General features: G+C 35.4%; 2 protein-coding genes across 2 annotated transcripts in view; one reads left to right on the top strand and one right to left on the bottom strand.

The window, feature by feature from the left end:
• LOC578400 (cysteine-rich motor neuron 1 protein) overlaps window positions 1-16,516 on the top strand; it is a 44,500-nt gene extending 27,984 nt beyond the window's left edge. Inside the window, exons 3-4 of the mRNA XM_778570.4 lie at window positions 13,382-13,580; window positions 14,705-16,516. Of these exons, the coding sequence (XP_783663.1) occupies window positions 13,382-13,580; window positions 14,705-14,758 (253 nt within the window). The 3' untranslated portion in view covers window positions 14,759-16,516. The remainder of the gene's footprint in view (window positions 1-13,381; window positions 13,581-14,704) is intronic.
• Window positions 10,742-22,293, bottom strand: part of LOC100894147 (cyclin-dependent kinase 7) — a 32,513-nt gene continuing 20,961 nt past the window's right edge. The window contains exon 11 of the mRNA XM_030976490.1: window positions 10,742-13,565. The gene's annotated coding sequence lies outside the window, so the exon portion shown is untranslated. The remainder of the gene's footprint in view (window positions 13,566-22,293) is intronic.

Genomic DNA, 22,293 nt, shown 5'->3' with positions numbered 1-22,293 from the left:
AAATATAAACAATAAAATGAAGAGCGAAAAAATGTGTTAAAATATATTGAAGCATGTTAATAAGGGTTTGACCTCTTCAAGATATGGATTGAAAAGGTAAGATATAGGTAAAGTTCCTTGATAATGCAGTAATAGTTGAAACATGAACCCTATACATGACTGAATTGCCTCGGCGAAAGGAAAGTATGCAATTTTCAGATATGTCAAATTAACTGCTGAGGGAGTGACATGTTACAGAAAACACAAGCAGTACCCTTTTTTAATTTTCAAAATTGTATAGAAATTAAGAAAGTTAGTTAGGTGAATAGCTCATTTGGTGTGTGAATTCGTTAGCATTGATGAGGACCACGGAGCTTTAAATACTAAAATGCCAGCCGTTAGTGCGTGTGTGGGAATGGTAGCATGGGGAGCCCTTGATTCAATCAAAGTAAATCTAATAACGACACGCAGCTATAACTCTCAATACCCACAATCAAAATCATGTCATGATGTTGATTAAACTCCCATCAACCATTTAAAAACAGTTTGGATAACAATAAAATACGAATCCGTGATGTCATACTGTTAATAAACGTTATGAGGGAAAGTAAAATCTATTTTAGTTGAATTTTGTGATACAAAGTCTATTTTTGGTAAGCAGTAACTCTTGATCATGCTGCCTAACTTTTCGTCATTCACGAAGGTTAGAGGCTAGGTAGACATAGTTATACATATTCTATCAGACGTTCTAAATGGTTCTACAGTTGAAGTCAAAACAGTCGGTGTGCCTAGATTACCACAAGAATTAACCGACTAGTATTCATAGCACTTCTTTTCAAGGCACAATATAGATTCCAAAATGTCCCTACAAATTTTATTCCAAGTGACGGACTGCCGATTGTTTTCAAAGATTATTCGTCGTACGTGGTATTTTTTATTGTAGCAAGAACAGTCATTACATGTGCACTACATTTAACCTACCCCTTCCTTTTAGATTGTTGCTACAGTACCCACATTTGTACATATTTTCTGCCCCTCTTAAGTCATAAACCCCATTCATTGTGAAATTCTGTTATTTTGATGCCTTTTCTTTGAATTCCAAATATAGTTAGATGAAAATCTTAGCGGAAACTCTCTTGATTCATGTCATAATCTAGCATATAGATCAAGCCTATTAAAAAAGGAATCTTAGTGACTAGCGAGGAATCGAATTTCAGTGTTTAATGATCGTATCGAGTTTCTTGCTTCAAACCGCAAAATGGAAGACAACCCAGCCGATCTTGACGCACCATTTCAACTCCCAATTTTAGGCCAATTTCCTTCGATTTCATCATCATGGCAAATTACCTCAGAGCACCATCTTTGGGCGCGTTCATGCTGATTTTGACGGCCAGAATCAGGCATCTGTTACGCGTTTAGTTTAAAACACGGTTGCGTCTTAGCTCACTTTTGTAGAATCACCGAAAAACGGCGATCACGATCGCCGATCGTAAACTCACAAAAAGATGCGTTTACAATTTGTAAACGCGTTTAAATGGGGTCAACGCACTGACCTCTAGTGGGTCTACGTAGCATGCACAGTGAAGGTTTGCGAATCCAGCTGGAAGACCAATTAAGGCCACACACTGAGAATTGCCTGGGGGAGCCAGAGAAGTAAGCATGAACACTACATTGTGGAACTGCGATCACGATGAGCGTTTACGATGAGTGTTTCAGATCGCTCATTCTGCCTTCAAAATTTAAGCATGAACGCAGCCTAACTCTATCTATCCTGACTCTAGAAGATGGTGTGGGAGACGATGACACATATCTTCCTTTTAGCTTTGTTGTTGGTGATGTTTCAAGACTGTCAGCCAACATTTTCTTGAGATGGACTCTGATAGACAGAGGACGTGCCACACCCTGCGTTTAATTATAATGTGATCTCTAATTCAGCGTGAGCACTTCTAAAATTCCGGAGCAGTTGACGAATGTAGTGAATGCACTTTAAAACACTTTTAAAGTTGTGAGTCACAACCTTTAATTGGGTTGGGAAAATCGGGACATTCTCGTAGGTTCAATAGACCAACAAGCCCTTGAGACCGATAAGGTCATTATGCTGAACACTCGGTCTTTTTCAGAAAGCCCGCGAGACCGACATTGCCCGTCCCATGGCCTGTCGGTCTCATGGCCCATCGTTCTCATGAACTCTTAGATAAATCTTTTCAGGAAAACCGCGAAAACGATATTTTCGGCCTCGTGAGCTGCAGTCGAGAAAACAACTTTTCGTAAATGCTTCTTGATCTGATATCTAATTTATTCTGATTTAAGATATCAGTAGCAGCAGCATCAGCAGGTAAAATAATATCTGTTGATGGTACATTAAAGAAGCATGAATAATCTAATGATATATTAATTATCATAATTATAAAGTAATAAAACGTACAATAATGTTGGAAATTTTGTTTCAGGTTAAATCAGGTTTTAGGTTAAGGTTTACATCGACGGGTAAGAAAGAGTACGTATTTATAGATCTGAACTGAGTGAGCGTTCATTTGACCTCTTCCACTAATTTTTGAATAAATGGTGATGATAAGCATGAAATAAGTTATAATTCACAAGTTCTTTCAACCATCTGAATTGTAGCGAGAAACATGATGGCTTCGTAATTATGTCACGGGCCTACGTGTATTCCGTGGGACATCGCCAAGTCGTCATTTATTTAAAAGAAATGACATCGATATAGACCTCAAAGCATTTCAAGATATATCGCTTCCTTCAGGAAGGATTTCAGAGAGATGAGATAACCGGAAATGCCTTTGATTTGGAAAGTTCAATGAAAGTGATCTTCCACTACCGACTCTTGTTGTCTGGAAGATGGTATGTATACTGTGCTCGCCACAGAAGAGCCTACAGACAGGCACGTGGGCTTTCTTTCATATTGGATGAATGCATATACTTGATTTTGAATCCTGAACCTTCCGGTTCTAAGATCCCTTTATTGTACATGGGTAAATATAGCACGAATGAAGGATTGAGTTCTACCAACAGGGAATGCTAGAGAATGAAGTTTATTTTGGGAGATAAATTATCTCGGGACCTGAAACTTAAAATACCCATCAAGTAGACTCTATGTCAGTGAACCATTTTTAATACAGAAGTGTCACGTTTAACCTCCTGCTAACTTGGCTAGAACTAAAGAATCATGCTGAAAGAAAGTATCTATTTATTTATTTATTTTATCTATCCATCCAATTATATAGGGGTACGTTTAAAGTATTGTTGATCCATTGGTTCAGTGCTTGAAAACCATCACAACCCCTTTCTAAATCAAATTAATGTTGAGAATGGTTATGAGATATCAGAGATAATTATTCAGTCATTGCCGTGGTTACATTTGTCTTTCAGTCGTTTCAATTAAATGTAGCCTAAGTGCAATTTACCCGTGATGGACTAGGGATGAACTTTTCTGAGTCTGTTCATGTTTCCAAGTCCAAGACAAGACATATTTGCGCGATGTCATTGTCAATTTCGTTGGCGTTTTTGTGGAAGGTCATAACGAGGAAACACCCCGGACCAGGGGATTTTTTTAGCTACTCTCTTTTCAAGGATTGTGAAGGAGACAATAATTGAAATTGTTGTGACCAGACACTGTAGGGAAAAGGAAGATTTGAGAGGGAAATCAAAAGATTTTAAAGCAATTACTGAAAGCGTGTAGGTCTACATGTGAATGAGACAATTTGATCGAACGTTTGAGACACAATGGGTCTTGGTAATGTTACAATATTGTCAAAGCCAGGAACACATGAAAAGTTTAACAAGAAGTGAGAGAATGAAAAGTGTAAACAATGAGTTGAAGAGGAGGGAGGGGGAGCATCGTTTTACAATGTGGACAAACTGCCGGAATATGGAAGCGACTCGTATCATGTTATCATCTTTTTTCTCTTTTCATTTCACCCTGTTCTTCTCTCTTTTATTTATTTTTCTGTCTGTCTGTCTCCCACGAGTGCCCCCCCCCCCCCGCCCCTCTGTCTCCCTTTGAAGGGGGCGTGTCGATCCTCCGTAAGCCAAGCTACGCATATGGGCGACTTGGTTTTGGAGAAACGAACCAAGAAGTTATATCTACTTGTAGGCAATTAACTACTTTTTCACACCGAATACTCCAATACCGGACTGTGACAATGTGGTATTTCACAAGGACCTATTTTTACACCCTCCTGATTTACTTTTAACACATGTAATATCTGTACGCCTCCTCTGTGCTCCACTTTACTTTGTGTGCCGATGAATACTAATGTATTTATATCTCTGATAAAAATGATACGGATAGAATAAAAAAATAAAAAATGAAAGTTTTCCAATAGTCACATTACAGGGCTATATTTTGATTGGTCGCGCGCGACACACCCTATTTAAATTCAACCCTTGGCTTATACAGACAGACATTTGTTGCGAACACATGCCAAACAAAATGTTATTAAGCCACGGATGACGAATTGGTGTGTATGTGGGGGGGGGGGGGGGGGGGGTAATTTTTTGAGTTCTCAAAAACCCGTGCATTTCAGAATGTATATAGCAGCAATATACCACATCCTTTACAAACACGTGTGATGAGCATCTATTGTTTTTTTTCACCCTTGACGTTTGAATTATTTTGTAGCTTGTCTTTTACGCATCAAATTTAAACATTGGTCCGTATGTACTGGATTCAGAGAGTAATGCGTTGACGCATAGAAAGCGGGTGCGTCATTATAAGAGCAACATGTACCCAGGACCACCAATCTCATTCTTAACAGACCATGAAATATAATTATCTTACTTGAGCACGTAACCCAAACGTCCGGAAAGATTGTGAGTCGGGTCTATAACACAATGATGATGCTTCGGGAAAATATGGAAAGTGTAATGTGGCCAAGAGCGATTATCAATCTCAGACCCAATTGAGGAAACGTTTGACTGTGTGCACGATAAGGTTTCCTAGGTTCGGGGGGTGGGGGGGGGGGGGGCGTTCTGTGTTTTTGATTTGTTGAATTATCTATATTCAAAACTAATCTTCAACAGCGATTTTCATACATGTATGGGATTATGGGAAAACGAAACGGCCTTCAAGACCGACAGTTCATGAGACCTATATATTTTCTGTCTTCCCCATGTTTATTTTTGGGGTCTCGAGGGGCCGTTGGTTGTAGTGAACCCACTACAAATAAATGGCTAGAATGCTCATGAGACCAACTTTGACGGTCACATGGGTTTTATTTCCTTAATCCGATTCCACTATTCGCTTTGTAAAACAATATATCAAAGACGACTAATCCATGACCCAATTATCATGCAAGAACACTTTAAGATAATTTAATAATCACAAAAAGAAATAGATAGAAATACGTGGGTGCCACTTATTGTGACAAATCTAGACTTTGTCATACTTTTCAATTTATTTCGATAGCAAATTATTAGTAAGTTTGTTTAAGGGGCCTCCGTTTCAATTTCCTTTTGATCCTTTGACAGCAATACAATACAATAATATCCATTTCCTCCTAAATAAATTGATAACATGCGTTTGTCGCATGTTAGAAATTGACGCATTTTATGCCAAGATCGTTTTTGAGCATGAGGATTCACAAGACATTTCAGTGAAGTAGATAACGAGCTTTCATCACTGATCAATCACGAAGGCAAATGAGTCGAAGGAGGAAGTAGGGATGGGGCTAATTTTTTCTTTCAGTTGTTTGTTGTTGGTCGATTTATGATTGAATCGGAGAATTTGAACATTTGTGGTCATTGTACATTCATCTTTTTTGTCGATGAAATTACACAGAACGGGCAGTATGGCTAGGTATAGGTCACTAATGTTACAATACTTGAGCTTCATCCCCTTTAGAGAGCAAAGATCACTTCAAGGTACTCCAACGATCAGTGTCAGGGATTTCAGTCGACAGCTGAGAGCCAGAAGATCGTTAACTCAGAACCGACTCGGAACGACCTTCTGACTCCAAGCAGACATTCAATATCGTTCCGATGAATCAAGTTCACAAGGGGCAAATTCTTAATGAAATATTTCTTATGTAGAGTTGTTTTTGATTTGATTTTGATTTTGATTTGATTTGATTTATTTTCCACTCAAATATCCACAAATGAAATGAAATAATGACATTATAAACTATACAGTAATACAATATATAATGTTATGGTCTAGTGGAGTCACCGGACTGTAGATCACAAGGTACGGGGTTCAAATCCCTGCCCGGCACTAACGTCCTTGGCAAGACGTTAATTTACATTTGCCATTTTCCATCCAGGTGTCAAGTTGGTACCTATCTCTCATGGTCAGAGCTACGACTGATTTAAAGTCAAATGCGTCTCTTTTGAGACTGGTGTCAGCTTCTACAAAATGATGTTTTCTTTGCAACTTGAACTCTGTCATCATTACCATTTCTCAAATAAATTCACCTGAATAATAATTGTTTATACGTGCATCTATCTACATTTGTGACATATGATACATGCAGTGAAGAGTCAAAGCTACCCCCCCCCCCCTCGCTTCCCTTTCATACTCATCCTTCCCTCTGAAACGGCTGAAACTTAAAATAGGAGGATCGTGCCTGCCCCTAGGGAGATGTTCTTCACGGATCGTTGGCCGCAGTCAGGCCGCGACTAGCCATGGTCTCTTCGGCTGGGTACCTATTGATCGCCGAGAGAGGGGGAGAGGAGGAAGAGGGGGAAATCAACGGGAAATCCACTAATGAAAGTTTCCTTCCATCGGTGAATTCAAAATGTATTTTCTCACCGATAGATATGGAATTACTGCATTGGGATGTTTAGGTGAAGATGTTAGGATTGAGAATGAAGGCATTGGGATGTTTTGGTGAAGATGTTAGGATTGAGAATGAAGGCATTGGGATGTTTTGGTGAAGATGTTAGGATTGAGAATGAAGACATTGGGATGTTTTGGTGAAGATGTTAGGATTGAGAATAAAGGCATTGGGATGTTTTGGTGAAGATGTTAGGATTGAGAATGAAGGCATTGGGATGTTTTGGTGAAGATGTTAGGATTGAGAATGGAGGAGAGTTCTTATAACAGCACGGTTGTTGGTCACGTAGTTTTCTTTGAACCAGGTTTTAAAATAAATAATATTTGAAAAATACTTTAGCCATCACCACCATAATTGACATCATTATCGTCAATCATCGATATCATCTTGATCATTATACATTTAGTAGGCAAACATATGCCTGATTATTTTAAAACGTTTTTAACCAACGTTTTCTTTTGTTTTAATTTGGAATGTTTCATGTGGAAGAGGCAATGAGTTGGGGCTGCCCCAACCCCAAACCCCTACCCCCCCCCCTCAATTTTATTTTGGGCAGCAGTCAACTCATATGCAAACAGCAAGGTGGTTCAATGGTATTTTAAAATTATCTTATCGGGTAAATTGTTATTGTACGTTTTCGCTAGAAAATTCCGAATCTCGAAAGTTGATATTCGGGAAGACAACATCAGCCCGTGGCAACATTATATCCAAACGTCTCTTCGTAACATCTTTTTTCAAAACAATGTTTGTATTTATTAATCAAAACAATGTCTGGTAGTAATATTTGTCATTCTTACATAAAAAGACAATTGGAGCATATGATTTGTTCTCAATACACAGAGGTAATGCGAGATGGAAAGAGAATCCCCAAACACCGTCTATGAGGCATCAATCACTGTGAATGAAATACAACACTGTCGCCAAATATTTGAATCACCATTTTTCAAAACATACCGATGCATGTGGTCATATAATATCCCGCGGGACTGAATATATTAAAGATATTATATGTTGAATACTGGGAGCTCTTGCAATCCAATTAAAATCATTATGATATAAATATTTGATAAATGCAACTTGATTTTCAATTAATCAGGACAGTGTATTTAAGACTTGTATTTTTTAATAATTTTTATTGCAATAATTCCCCAAATGTTTCTAATGCAAGAGAGCACTGGTCAATATGCAATTCCATTGTCAAAATATATTTTCTAGAAATTAATTTGCAGAGTTCATTGTGTAGTGGACATGGTAGATAGGTACAATATTAATTAAAAGGTTTTTGAATCATCACAACTAGCCTATAACAAAGTTCCTAAATCTTGCTAAAAGTCACAAATATGGAAAGGAGAAGTCACAGATCTCGTTATATCGAACCACAGACATAGTTAACTTTTGAATACAAAGTTTAAAAAAAAAGAAATTATTTAAAAGGTAATGCTTTTCATCAGACGTTGCTTTTGTGACATCCGAGTTCACTTGAAATCATGGAATGAGAAATCTCATAAATTAGTTATCACCCTTATCTACCAGAAATCAACCCTTTAATACTACGGAGCTAAGCCTATTTAACGAAACAAATGCCTAACGATAAAACAATAATGCATTTGTGTGGTATGTTTTGAAAGAGCGTATTGTCACCTATCGTTCGAATCGGCTATAACTCATTTCATTCACTCTTACTGACTTAACGGTCATAAAGAAATAATAAGGCATGAAATGTGTTTTCTCGCTGATTAGTTATGAAGGTAATTCATATCGTGTAATATAACACCTTGTTATGGGCCAAACGGAGGCAATATATCAACTGACAGAGCTCGCTTTGTTTACCCCCAAATTCATTTCTTAACCTATGTATAAGAATTTATAGAAGGGAAAATAATTTCATACCATAGAAAATGAAGTCTTTGATAAAACAAATGTTTCTCACATCGTGTCAATGTGGATGGTTTCCTAACGATGTTTTTGTTTTCAAATCGATACAACCTTGATGATTTTCGAGACTTCAATTTCCAAACACATTTTTATTGCTTTTTAATCAGGCCTACACATAATTTATCTTGTATTAAATATCACGTGGTTACATTATACCCCACATTTATTGTTGGATATAAGTTTATTTTTTAATTTTTTATTAATCTTTAGATTTGGTTCGTTGGTATATTTTACCTAAATGTTAAAAAAGTATAAGAATGCTTGTAAGCAACTATAGGGAACTGAGACGTAGCCACAGCTGTAGGTCCTGTGCGAGATACTTGGTAATGAGTGTTAATGGCATACCAAAGCTAGGGCACTATCGCATCGACTAGGTTTCGAACCCGGGGCCTCTCAGGTACAAGACAACTTACTGCTCTGTACCACTGAGCCATCACGCCTTCTCTATCTAAACTCCTTCTACTTCACAGCCCCCAAGCCACTGTCACCATCTCTCCGTATCATTATCTCTAACCTATACACATTACAAAGATATCTTCTTTAAACATTATATTTCAACCCATTTATTAGGCTATTACCGTTGGGAAATAGGAAATGAAAAGATAAATACTTACAAAATACCGATTGACCCAAATACATCACGCACATCTTTGCGTTAGTACATCGAGTGGTTTGAAGCAGTCATGGAAATTTGAAAGTCGCATTGTAAAAAAAAATATCTCAACATTTGAACCTTGAATATTATATATACATGACATGAAGCATCCTTCATGACCCTTCAAATAATTCCATAGTGCATTATGCATTACTCATCGAAAATTATATAGCCTTCCACCCCTTTCCAACAAAATTGAATTCCATCCTTAAGTACTATACTATACGTACGACTGCGCGGCTTTAAATTATTCTGCTTTCTAGATTAAAACAACAGCAAAAAATGATAAAATGTCCGCAAATGTCTGGCAGAAGAAGAGAAAAGTCTAGAAAAATGCGAGCTCAAGCAATCTTTCTCGTAGACATCGTAGACAAAGAATTTAAACGAGGAAGACAATCATCCGCACAGACAGAAAAATATATAGGAATTAACGCAAATCGAGGCGGGGACGAAGACAAGGAATTATTGTCAAAAGCTCGCATTATTAGCTTTTTTCTGGTGAATTTCAGGTCAGGTTATTTTCTTGTTCTTTCCCAGTGGCACCACTTTTACATAATTTCTAGAGCAAACAAATGCAATTATTACTGGCTTGACTATCTATGTAGGCCCTGACTGAGAGGAAGAAATATTCACATGACATGTAGCTCAATATAAAGGCATTGTTTCATAGTTCCAAAGACACATGTCTACCAAAAGCATTATTTTCCCCCCAATGTTGATAAAAAGAAAATCGAGGTCACTGAACTTTGACCAATATCAGGTGTAGTTGTTAGGTCTCTTGCAACGGGTTTAGATACACATGTACGATGAATAATTTGCTGCAGGATTGTAAGATGTGTAGTTTTGTTAGTTAGGAATAATATGATTATTTACACAAGTTCATTTCATTTCCTACTTTCTCTCTCTCTCCCTGTCTCTCATCCCCCTCTTCCTACCCCATTCGCTCTATCACTCTCCCTGTCATGAGCTATATACCTTCCCCTGCTCTTATATATCTGCTGCTAGTACATACGAACGCAATACAATTATTACTTGGTACTGTCATTATGTTACTGATTTATTTACTATGCTTTGTTATACTATTGTACATGTATATAATCTACATCACTGTATTTTTTGTGAGTTAACCCTTTCAGCTTTGTGCTGCTGGTCGATTATTATATACCAATAAATACATAATAAATACAAATGTTGATAATCATGGGGTTATGTATGTATTCATGATGTAAGATGGATATCTTTCCGCTTTGAATACTAGGTAGCCACTATGAAAACAAAAACACTATAAATCATAGGAGACAACATAATAAGCTGAAAAGAAAGCGAGGCAAAGAAACAACATCTAAACATTGCAATGTGCATTTTGTTTTGTTTATTACCATTTTTTATTTTCTTGAAAATACTCATGAATTTCATGTAAAAAAAATTGAAAATATGAAAAAATAAAATGTATGAACTAGGCTAATTGGCATCCATGTTCTATGCAAATACATTGTACACAGGAAAATATTGGATTGACACAATACCGATACAAGAAAAACTACAGTCTGAAGTGATCATTTATTCTTGATCAATAAAATGTTATTGGATGAAGGTCTGATGATGATCATGGACATTTGAAGTTATCAACCTAAGCAATTAATTAGGGTGATTGGTTGCCTGGCTGGCAACCAAAGTTAAAAAGTCATAAAAGAACCTTGTCAGAAATTGGTCAAAAGTACCATATGACTTGCTGGATGCTGGTATCAATCATAAGAGATTATGAGCAATAATTCATAGGCTTACAATCAATTAAGTACAAAGAAAATACATTGTATATCCATAAATTGAATATGGGCATTTCAAACGTCACAGACATGACATTCAGATCATTTCTTTTGGTTATTTAACTGAAGACCCTTTCAAACAAAGTTAAGAGTCCTAAAACTTATTTCAGTCAGTTATTCAGACACATTTGACCATCAGTCACATACATAGCAAATTTTGCAGTATTCACTGAATAGTTGAAGAGAAAACAGACTCTTTGTAGCCGTAACAGATATGAAATAAACTGGACAAGGATATATTACTCACTGTTAACAGTTTGAAAAGTGTGTGACTGTTTGGATTCATTGCATCTAGTTTTTGTATTAACAAAAGCTTCTAGTCATATTCTAAACATACATACATGTTATACAACAATTGAAATATTAATTTCCTTGTAATAGCTAACAATATGGGGTAACTGACATGACAGATTAAGCCTAAAGAACGTCACATTTTTGTCTGCGCTTTATAAGCCCCTATGGCTTTGCTTTAACGTGTTCAATGTGACATTAAACGCTAATATATTAGGTAGGTATCTTTGATCCCTCCAACATAATTGACTACCAAAGAATCGAGTCTGAAGTGCTTGTGGTAGGAAATCATGAGACTAAAAGATTGGATGTTTAATAAAATTGTTGCTATATTTTCACCTTAAATTAGTTTTTAAAAGAAAATCATACTAAAATGTACTTTGCTCTCACTAATGTGCCACTCAAAGTGACTAGCTTGTTGATACCAATTTGTCCCCATGCTATACAAATTTCTGTAGCTATTGTAGCCAGTTGTATGACTTTTGGCTAGTAAACATTTTCCATATAATTCTCCAAATGCAGAACACAATATCATTTAGTTGAAAAACAATGTGACAGAATACATCTTGAGCCCTTTCAATCTGCTTTTATTTATTATGTATCTCTTTAATTCTTCAAATCTTTCAATGAAAGATATACTGAAGAAAGTTTCATAATAATGAACAAAAAATGCACCTTTCCATTCTACATCCATTTGCCTACATAAAATAAGAGTTGCTCAGTACTGTTTATGTAGAAATAATCAAATTAATTAGCTAAAGAAAATAGAAAATATGATGTGTAATCTTTACACAATCCCTGAATATGTTACGTGTAAATGAATGACAGAATGGAAGAGACTATGTGACTTGGTCATAGAGGAAAGAAAACATTGTATCTTTGTCAACATTTAAATGTTGCTTTATGCATCATTACATCAAAGAATATTACTTGGACTTTATTTCAAAACATATGAATAATCTTAGTAATATCATGACTACATTTCAAAAAATATATTTAAAACTACAATTTTACTGTGTAACCTGTTATTTTCATGAATGTCTGAATCATAGAGCTCTTATGGAAGATTGTAAAGTACACACATATTTGTCCCTCTCTTCCTAAATTCCTCTTGAGGGTAAAATGTATTGGCAACCAAACTAGAGTTGACTTGAGATACCACACTCACCGTTCTCTCCATGAACAGCTATTGTGTTTATTAATATAATGTAAAATGCTTACATTCCAGACAAAGTTATTGATGGAAAAATCTTGTCTGAGGTTTATCCAACCCAGCAACAACTATTCAGTAAGCAAACAATACTTTTTAAAAAGGGAATTAATTGTGTGAGACACGTTGAACAACAATGCTTGTCTTATCATTGAGAGATAAGATGCATATCTGTAAATATGAATTCAATACAAAATGGTCTTCTTCAATCCATTTCTTAAAGATAAAGTTGAGTTCTGGTCATGCAATTGCATTGTGAAAGAAACGTTGTGGAATCGATCAGAAAAGGTCGATCATCTGGCATATAAGTATTGGTATGGACTGCAAGGTTCTGGAATCATCAAAATGATAAGAAATTTGGCCCAGTCTTGGTAAAGTTACAAGCACTGTACGCAGAAAGATGTATATGGGACTACACGAACATGTAGCATAAAATATGTCCCGATTTTCGTGATGTTACATGCCATATTTAGAATATTAAGGCATTTGAAGAGCCATGCTTTTCAGGGAACATTTTTTATCTGATGTTCTTCCACACTTGCATAATAACAATGATAACGCTCAAAAAATATTTTTCACCTCTTCCCAGAACTCAACTTTCCATTAAGTTACAATTTGACAACTAAATATCGTCAATAACAGTTTGAATAACATCTTCTAATTGCACTTTCTCTTGTATCTTTGTCCAATCTAGAGATAATGCAGATGTCCCTCAGAGTTGCCAAGGTCAGTGTCAGCACACGTCCTGCCTAGCATGTCAGTTCATCACCGAGGAGCCTGACTGCGGCCGCTGCTCTACGGATGACTTTAGGTGTATTCGACGCTATGCAAAGTGTCTACGAAGAAACCACTGCTCAAAGCGGTACTTCCCTTGCCTCCTGAAAGAAACACCGGTAAGAAAAGAGGAAATGGATGATTATATGCATGTTCAAGTTCAAGTTCAAGTTCACTTTATTCAATACTTTCATTAAAAAATATACAAGGAAAACAAACATATAAAAGTTAGAATATAATACATGTATCAATATATAACATGAGGATAACACAAGTGGAGAAGACATGATGGACAAGGGGAAAAACATTTTAAACATGTACATTAATGAAAGTATTTGGAGACTAGACAGGAAGGCCGGGCCTTATGTAAAAGTCTGTCTCCAGTAATTGTATAAAAAACTAAGTACATTATTTAAATTTTGTATTTGTTATAAAAAGGAAGAAATAAAAGGGGGGGGGGGGGAAATTTCATTCACGCATGTGGTTTCCGTGTAAGAAGTACTTGTATCAGGGGAGGTGAAAGCACAAATAACACATTGCATAATTTTATATATGAAATATTGCTTTATTTTCTTTCTTTTTTTAAATTAAAATATTATGCAACAGTAAAGGTGCTGCATGATTAACATAACTCTGAGTGTTTCTCCAGCAATTAATGAAAACTTCCTCAATTCTATGGTTTCTGGTGAAAAATACAGAGTGAAATAATAAAGAGAAAAGCCTTTACTACCAAAGATGGAATAGGGCCCTATGATAGATGGTGTTGCAATTAATCTGAGTATATTAAAATCCCCAACCAATCAAATGTTATGATCTCATCCTTTGTTACGGTAATGGGTACTGGATGACATAAAAAAGTAAAAAGTATCTCCTATTAATATTCCTCTCTCTCTCTCTCTCTCTCTAAGTGCCATATCGACTGACTTTGGCAATCATGTTGTTCCAAAACCCTCAGCTCCTAGCCTTCTGTATTAGTACCACTCCCAGTTCTTTCACTCCTCTCTCTTCCAACAATATCTGCAGACTGTCCATCCAAAGTATCCTCCTTCCTCTCCTACTCCTTCTTCCCACAATTAATATTTACACAGGCTAAATTTCTTAAGATGATTAATTAAAAAATAACCATTAAACTTTGTTTGTAATCTATATGAACAGAAATATTGTGTATTATGATTGAATCTGACTGAATTTCGGTCAATAGACTTTTAATTATCATTTTTTCCCTCTTTCATTTCCATTGCAGGAATTAACAGGAAAGTTCCAGTGCAAAGTACCAGAGTGCAGCACCAGTTTATAAGAGCACGCTTCATCTTTAACCATAGCAGTTCAGAAGTTACTAAAGATCTCAATCAATCAAATTTCACTCCTCAAAATTGGCAACTTCTATTTTTATCTTTCAATCTTACATAGCTGAAAACAAATAATCAAAAGATGTAAGGTGACACTGAACTGCTGTGGGATATCTTAGTTATTGAGACCAAAGTACTTTTGTTTTTAAATATCATAACAAAGTGTTAACCTTTAAGCAATAAAAACCTTTCAAAAAGTGAAGAAGAAAAAAAAGGTGGAATGAAAAATCCAAACTACTGGTTAGATTATTACCGGTAATCAGCAATTAAAATATTTTTCATTTATTTACAACTGTAAATTCACCAAGATTGTTATGGTTGGCAGGAAAAGGTTCAATCATACAATCTGAAACTCATTAACCCCAATACTATGTGATTGGAAAGAGGCTGTACAAGTTTGGGGAAAATCCTACTCATTGGCTAACTCATTGGCTAACAAGACAAATAAATAGATATTAACAAATCATTAATCAAATCACAAACATTGTTTGGATTCATACATTCATGTACCAAGTTGATATCATGTCCATCATTTGTGCTTTGGTTTAAAAACTTGAATGGTGTCCATAACCAATGACCACAATGGGACATACCTAACAAAAGAATATTTTGTGCACAATTTTTTAATAAAATAATTTTCTTGTTATTGTATAGAGTATAATAAGAATCAAGATGACCAATTGTAATGAAATTAAATTGATGGTATGACAAGAAAATCTATAGAATGATCAGAAATATATTGCAAACTGGAGGGAAATATTTGACTACAGATGAAGGAAGAGTTATTCGGTTAGAATTTAATTTCAAGTGTGTGTTTTCATCAGGAGGGCTAAATTCATTGAAGAATCACAAACGTAATTACAAAATATATCAAGATAAAAACTGACTACAAAATTGTATCCTCTCAAGATAGGAATACTGGAATAAAACAGTAGGACTGACATTTTTCATTGATACTTTTTTGTTATCCTAATGCAAGATGAAAATAGATATTCCTTTAATGCTTAATTCTCCTTCTTCCTGATTGTTCACTATATTGTAAGTCTGATATCAACAAAGCATAGTTCTAATACAAGGGATTAACATCTGTGCAAATGACTTCCTTTAAAAATTTGATTTTTACTGTAAATAATGTAGGCTTTAATTTATTGAATATGAATAACGATCATGCTAATTGTACATATTTGGATGAATGCAAATGATGTGAAATCGTGAATACATGTTTATCAGTTCTTTTGTGTTTAGTTATTGTGGAATTATGAATTTAATAACAGTTCTTGAGAACTGACACAGTAGAATAAAAAAATAGCAGGAAATAACATACATGTAGATATGTCTTTTGACATGTTTTTTTTTTTAGGAGGGGGGGGGGGGGGAGCTAAAACCTGGAGAGAAAAGTCCTGGACTAGTATCCAATGAAATTAATTTCCTCGATTTAACCAGTACACTGAATTACCAATTCTAAAGAGGGTAGAATAATAGAAATATAAATTAATTAATTGAGAACAAAAGTGCTGGCATATATGTGAGTGTATATGACAAATGATTGTATTCATGCTTGGACTGACTATTGTATCATAATTATGTTTTTCTGTTTTGTTTTCAAAGTTGAATTCCTGACAAAATTGTTTGTGTGAAAAATTGTTACTTTTGTACATATTCTTATTTATTTGCATAATAAAATGCTAAATTAAAGTTTAAAATTGAAAATGCTTGCTTCTTTGTCATCATGTTCTGTGTTTTAAAATATATGCTGAAATGATGTGTGATTGATTGCATTTAAAAGTAATGAAAGTCATGATCAGAAAATCAGCTGCTAAAGTTATACATATTCAGAAGTCTAAACTGCACAACAGTAAAATGAAATAAAAAAATAAAATATGATGTGTTAAAAAACAAAGAAACAAAAACGAAATTTCATGAGTGTGGATGTAAAGATGTAGGAGCCAGGTACATTACAGGCAATAGACATAATTTGCTATTTTGTTTTCTATCAATAGCATTATCTTTATAATAAATATGAATACTTTTCCCAGCAAAAATTGGTGGGAAAAAAGTACCAAAATTCAAATCATCAAAGAGAGCCAGAGAAGAGAAGGATAAAGAGACAGTGTGGGAGAGACAGACAGACAAAGAGACAGACAAAGAGACAGAAAAAGAGAAACAGACAGAGAGAAAGAAAGAGAGTCAGAGAGAGAGAGAGAAAGAAAGAGAGATATTGTATAATTTTGATTAAAGTATGGAATAAATTGAACTTGAACTTGGATGTTACATCATAATGTCTTACGGCTATAAAAGAATGGTTTATTGTCATTATTATTATTATTATTATTATTATTATTATGAATGTGTGAAGCATATGTAACAATACGCTGTCTTGAGAGGTTCTGGTTGAAACTATGGGCAAGAGGTGACTCAAATAGTACAATTTGCTGAGGGGCGCAGCCTCGAAGCAAATGTTCCTTTTGGAGTCACTGAGGCTCATAGTTTTAACCAAAACCTCAAAAAGAAGGCAGGTATATTTGTTTTACATCCTGCATCCAAAAAAAAATTGTATTATTTTCTTTTCTTTTTTTTTAATTTTAAAAAATTGTTTTCTAAAGAAATTTATTGAAAAAAAAAACTAATTATTAAAGGCATTACAAAGTTTTGGTAAATTTTGAAAATTGGCTGGATAGTGATTCTTTACAATTTTGATATATTTGGATACCCCTATGGATATGGTGGTATCTTATATGAAATCACTTGGTATAACAATCCAAGATAATCTTAAATGGGATCTACACATTAAAGCCATTGTCAAAAACGCATCACGCAAACTATATGTACTGAGTAAACTGAAAAGGAACAGTGTCAACACTCGGGACTTGGTATTGATATACATGATGTACATTCGTCCGTGTCTTGAATTTGGTGTACCCGTTTGGTCATCTAGTTTAACTGTTGTTCAAGTAAACAGCATTGAGCGGCTGCAGAGGAGAGCATTGGGTATTATCACTGGTACATTTCCCAACACAATGTCTTATGCTCAACTTCTGCAGTCGCTGAGTGTTGTCAGACTATTTGGACGACGCTCTGTTCTTTGCGAAAAGTTTGTTAAATCCCTACTGATCTCAGACCGCCACCGGCATCTCTTACCTGAAACCAGACAAACTATCTCATGACGCACTCTCCGCAACTCTCTCCATCTCAATACCCTCAAAATGAGAACAGAGCGTTACAGGCAGTCTCCCATTCCCCACTTCACACGAATCCTGAATTCAAATCTATAGATATTTTCACTCAATATAATGACCATATGTGACCGAGATGTAATTAATTAATTTCTTGTCATGCCAATTAATCAGATTAAATCAGATTTCATACTACCTGTAAAATGATAGGACTATACTCTGTAAGTAAACATAAATTGTATATTTTGTATTATCATATCTCTCGGATAATCATCTATATATTAATCTGAAAGTGTATAACAAAATTGCATATGACATTTAGAAAATGGTAACAACATATTTTGCTATTTAAACGTTTTAATTGCATAATAAGAACATGAATTATTTCACGATTGTTTGAAATTAGTTGTTTAGTTCATTAGAATCAGTAATTAATATAAAAAAGATTGCTAAAGGTATCGATTTCTTTATTCTTGTATGTATTTATAATTTGTAGACTAAATTGTATGAGTCTCCAGACTTTTTATTCAGTATGTTTTTATTTACAATAAACCAGAATTGAATTGAATTGAATTGAATGGATGTATTATAAGCACCGACAAATTTGGCCTCTAAAAAACTTCTGCTTTCGAGATAAATTGAATGTAAAATTTACTGGTAAATTTTGATAAATTTTGAATAGCGCCTACGGCCATACGGCCATGGTAGCTGCGACCATGAAAATGTCAGAATATGCAGTCGTGATATATAATTTCCAAACGGTAATAGCAAATCGGTCGATTTTAGTCAAATAACATTGTTTTATAGCTACCGGTAAATTAATATCTTGACCTTGAAAGGGCGCTATACAACATAAAGAGTTTATTATTTACAATTTCATCACTTTAGACTCAATTTCAACCGGGACAATGATCACTGAATATTGTAGGATCGCAAATGCTTCCAATATGTTCATTTGAACCAAATTCATGACCCCATACCAAAACTTTGTATTATCTTTAAGATTTTTAGTTTTAATTTTATTTTAACATGTAACAATTTTAATTAAAAATTCAAATATTTAAAACAAACTTTTTTTCCTACAAGTCCCAAATAGTACTTTATCAGAGCAACCTTAAATTGGTTGAAATATTTCTGGTCACATGAAGAGCTCACAACCAATCAAAAACCAATACATTTTGGATGCAGGATATAATATGAAATAGCATCCGGGGAATTTAATTTTGAATATCTTTAAATATTACATGTTCAACAAACTGCTACAAAAGAAAATCAGTTGATCTAAATTAGTAGTGAAATATATAATGAAATATGTCAGTTACACTAGTACTTAGTTACAACAGTCATTGATTTCTGTATTACCTTTCTAACTGTTCAATTGTGGAATCATCCAGTTGGTTTTATGTTATCTAAGCAACACAATTTTGTTTAATGAGAGATGTTGACATTTTACTTTGAGCTTTTCTTTCAGTACATGAGTGTCGAACGATGAAGAAAAAAGAGGGTTTACAGGAAACTTTGCGAGTGATTCACACATCCAAACCGTCAGGCTTGCATTGAGTCGATTCTAAGTATGCCACAGGGTGCTAGGGTGACTGAAGTTTCACACCCCTCACTGAATTTTGACAGATTGGGAATGCGTTCCCACTTAAGCTGATCCAAAATGTGAAACGTCTTATGACTATGTGAATGGAGGCCTTACACAATCCCTAGTGATCATATCTGATGTTTGCTCGCAAGAAAACTATTATCTTAACTCAATAGAGAGAGCTACTCTTGGGGTTTCCAAAGAATTACCAACAGCCCACACAACCATTTCATTTGCCCATAAGACTGATTGCCCATGAGTCTGCTGGCCCAAGAGACCACCAGCCCACAAGATCAACGTTTGATCTCAGATAAATTTTCCTCAGATTAGCAGAGTGGTGTCGGTCTCATTGGCCATCGGTCTCAGTGGTGTCGGTCTCATTGGCCATCGGTCTCAGTGGTGTCGGTCTCATTGGCCATCGGCCTCATGGGCCATAGCTTGTCAATCTGTATTGAACCTGCCCCTTCATTTCTCTTTCCATATAGTGAAACAAACATATCCAGTGGTATATACGACAGAAAGAGGTTGGTACATCCCCCATTTTTCAAGGCTCAAAGAAGACAAAAGCAAGCAGCATGCGAGGTGTTTTGGTAGCCTAGGTACATACATGTACATTTTGCCTCCCCCTGTGGAGGGGATTACCCTTTGATTATTTATTCATGAATGTGCCACAGAAATCATGAGACTACATGTAAGTCTCCCTTTTTAAAGTGACCTCTGTTCAGAGATACTGTATGTACAAAATAAGCCTAATTCTCCAAAAACTATTCATCACATTTCTTTCATTTTAGTCAATGACCAGCAATACAGTAGCAATACTGAGCTGCTGTGAATTCTAAATGTAATCTAGAACAGTGTTTCTTGACATTTACCTTTTTCTAATAGATGGCTACCCAAATATAATAATGGAATCTTGGGAGATCAAAATGTTGAACATTTAGCAGTGTGAATGAGGTTGATGTGGAGGAGGGGAGAAGTTTCAGCTTGTCACGTCTAATGAAGCCTAGCAAAGAGAGATTGTCTGTGAGTTATCTACCGACAGAAAACATGGGGGATTGCCCCTAGAGTCTGGTGGTTACTACGCTGCCAAGATGACTTTGGGCTGTCGGTCGTCGGTCGGATGAAGGATTGGGGATGAAAAGTCTTAATCAGTCGAGAGGTAAGATTACATCACTCTGGAAGCAGTAGCTGATTTATCATTTTATCATTTGTCAAAAGGATTACCTGAAGGTGTTTGAATGCAGGAAACGTCAGTTATTGTTCGTAAGACTTTTCAACCTTGTCTCCTGTTTGGAGGGGAAAGCAGAGTCAGATATTTTCTGATAAATCCTTCAACTACTTGGTAAAACATAAAACAAACTATCTTGACTTGATACTTTTTGGACATGTGCCTTCAATCAATTGTTACCAAACAGAAGCAATATTGACTAATGACAGAAGAAATTGATTAATTTAGGTAGAGCTTCAGTATTTGCTCAATAGCAATGGACAAGCACATCCCCATAAATTTCTCTCAAGATCCCTAAAATTTCCATATGGGGGAGGGGGAGGGGTCCACTGTGCACAGACCCCCTCCTCCATGTCAGTTCAGATCCCCCCCCCTCCCTGCTTCCGAAAAAAGGAACGCTTTGCATCCTGCCTACCGAGAGGTGATGCGTACTGTGCTTTTAAGCAGTGATAACGATCATCCTTCTAAATCATCAGATTTTGTTGAATCGAAACTGCCTTGAGTCTATGAACCAATGAGTCAAGACTCTGTGACACATCTCATAGCAGACAGGTCCTTCCAGCCTCACGTAGATGATGTTTTAATCCAAAACACTCTGCACATTAAAAGTAATATTCAATTGATTCTTACAGACATGTTTAGAAACAGCATGGGTATCATAACGAAGTGCATTTCGCTTTGAGTTGATATACTTAAATTTCTATTGTTAATAGAATAAACCAAAAACTTACGATATCCTTATATTTATACAATCTATTATTATTCAAGCAAACCCAGTCATAACACCAGATGGTGACTATTAATATATTACCCCCAATAAAAACAAAAAAAATTCAACTTCATACAAATATTCTAAGAGAAATTTCAAAGAAAGCTTTTAAAGAGAGGTATTGTATCTTCACACCTTTTAGCTGCATTTATAGAAGATGATGACACATTGTATTTTTCTGTTCCTTTGCCTTTTAATATTACTGCGCACTATTCTTAAACTTTGTCTCGATGTCTTTGCTCTCAATCTACTGACATGCTTCATGACACATTGCCAAGGAGAGTTTGATGAAGACAATTGCCCCATCAAAGGGAAAAAAAGATGAAGTTTTTTTTTACGGGTAAAAAGATGGAGTTGTTTTTTACTGATAAAATTAATGATATAATGGAAAAGAGAAGAATAATTGACTTGATATAGGAATTATCTCAGAAGATTAAAACTTTTCAAAACTTCTATCTTCTTATACAGGAAACAGGAGGATTCCCTCAAAAAGCAAACTACATGTATAAAAGGAAAGATGTACCCAGTAAAGAGAAAATGACAAAATTTCACCCAACAAGTAGCCTGCATGTGATCACTAAAGCATAGTATAATTCTGAACGTAGAATAGATACACCAGTATTAATTTTTCCATGCAATAATGAATGTTCATAAATTCAAAGTCATAACATCTCTTTCCATACCCTAAGGGCACACACCTTAAGCGCCAAAACGGGAAGTGCCTT

This window comes from Strongylocentrotus purpuratus, unplaced genomic scaffold, assembly GCF_000002235.5.
Source record: "Strongylocentrotus purpuratus isolate Spur 01 unplaced genomic scaffold, Spur_5.0 spur5_scaffold_9, whole genome shotgun sequence".
In the NCBI taxonomy this organism is placed as follows: Eukaryota; Metazoa; Echinodermata; class Echinoidea; order Camarodonta; family Strongylocentrotidae; genus Strongylocentrotus; species Strongylocentrotus purpuratus.
Note: the sequence above shows the minus strand (reverse complement) of the source record. Positions and strands in the feature narration are given on the sequence as shown.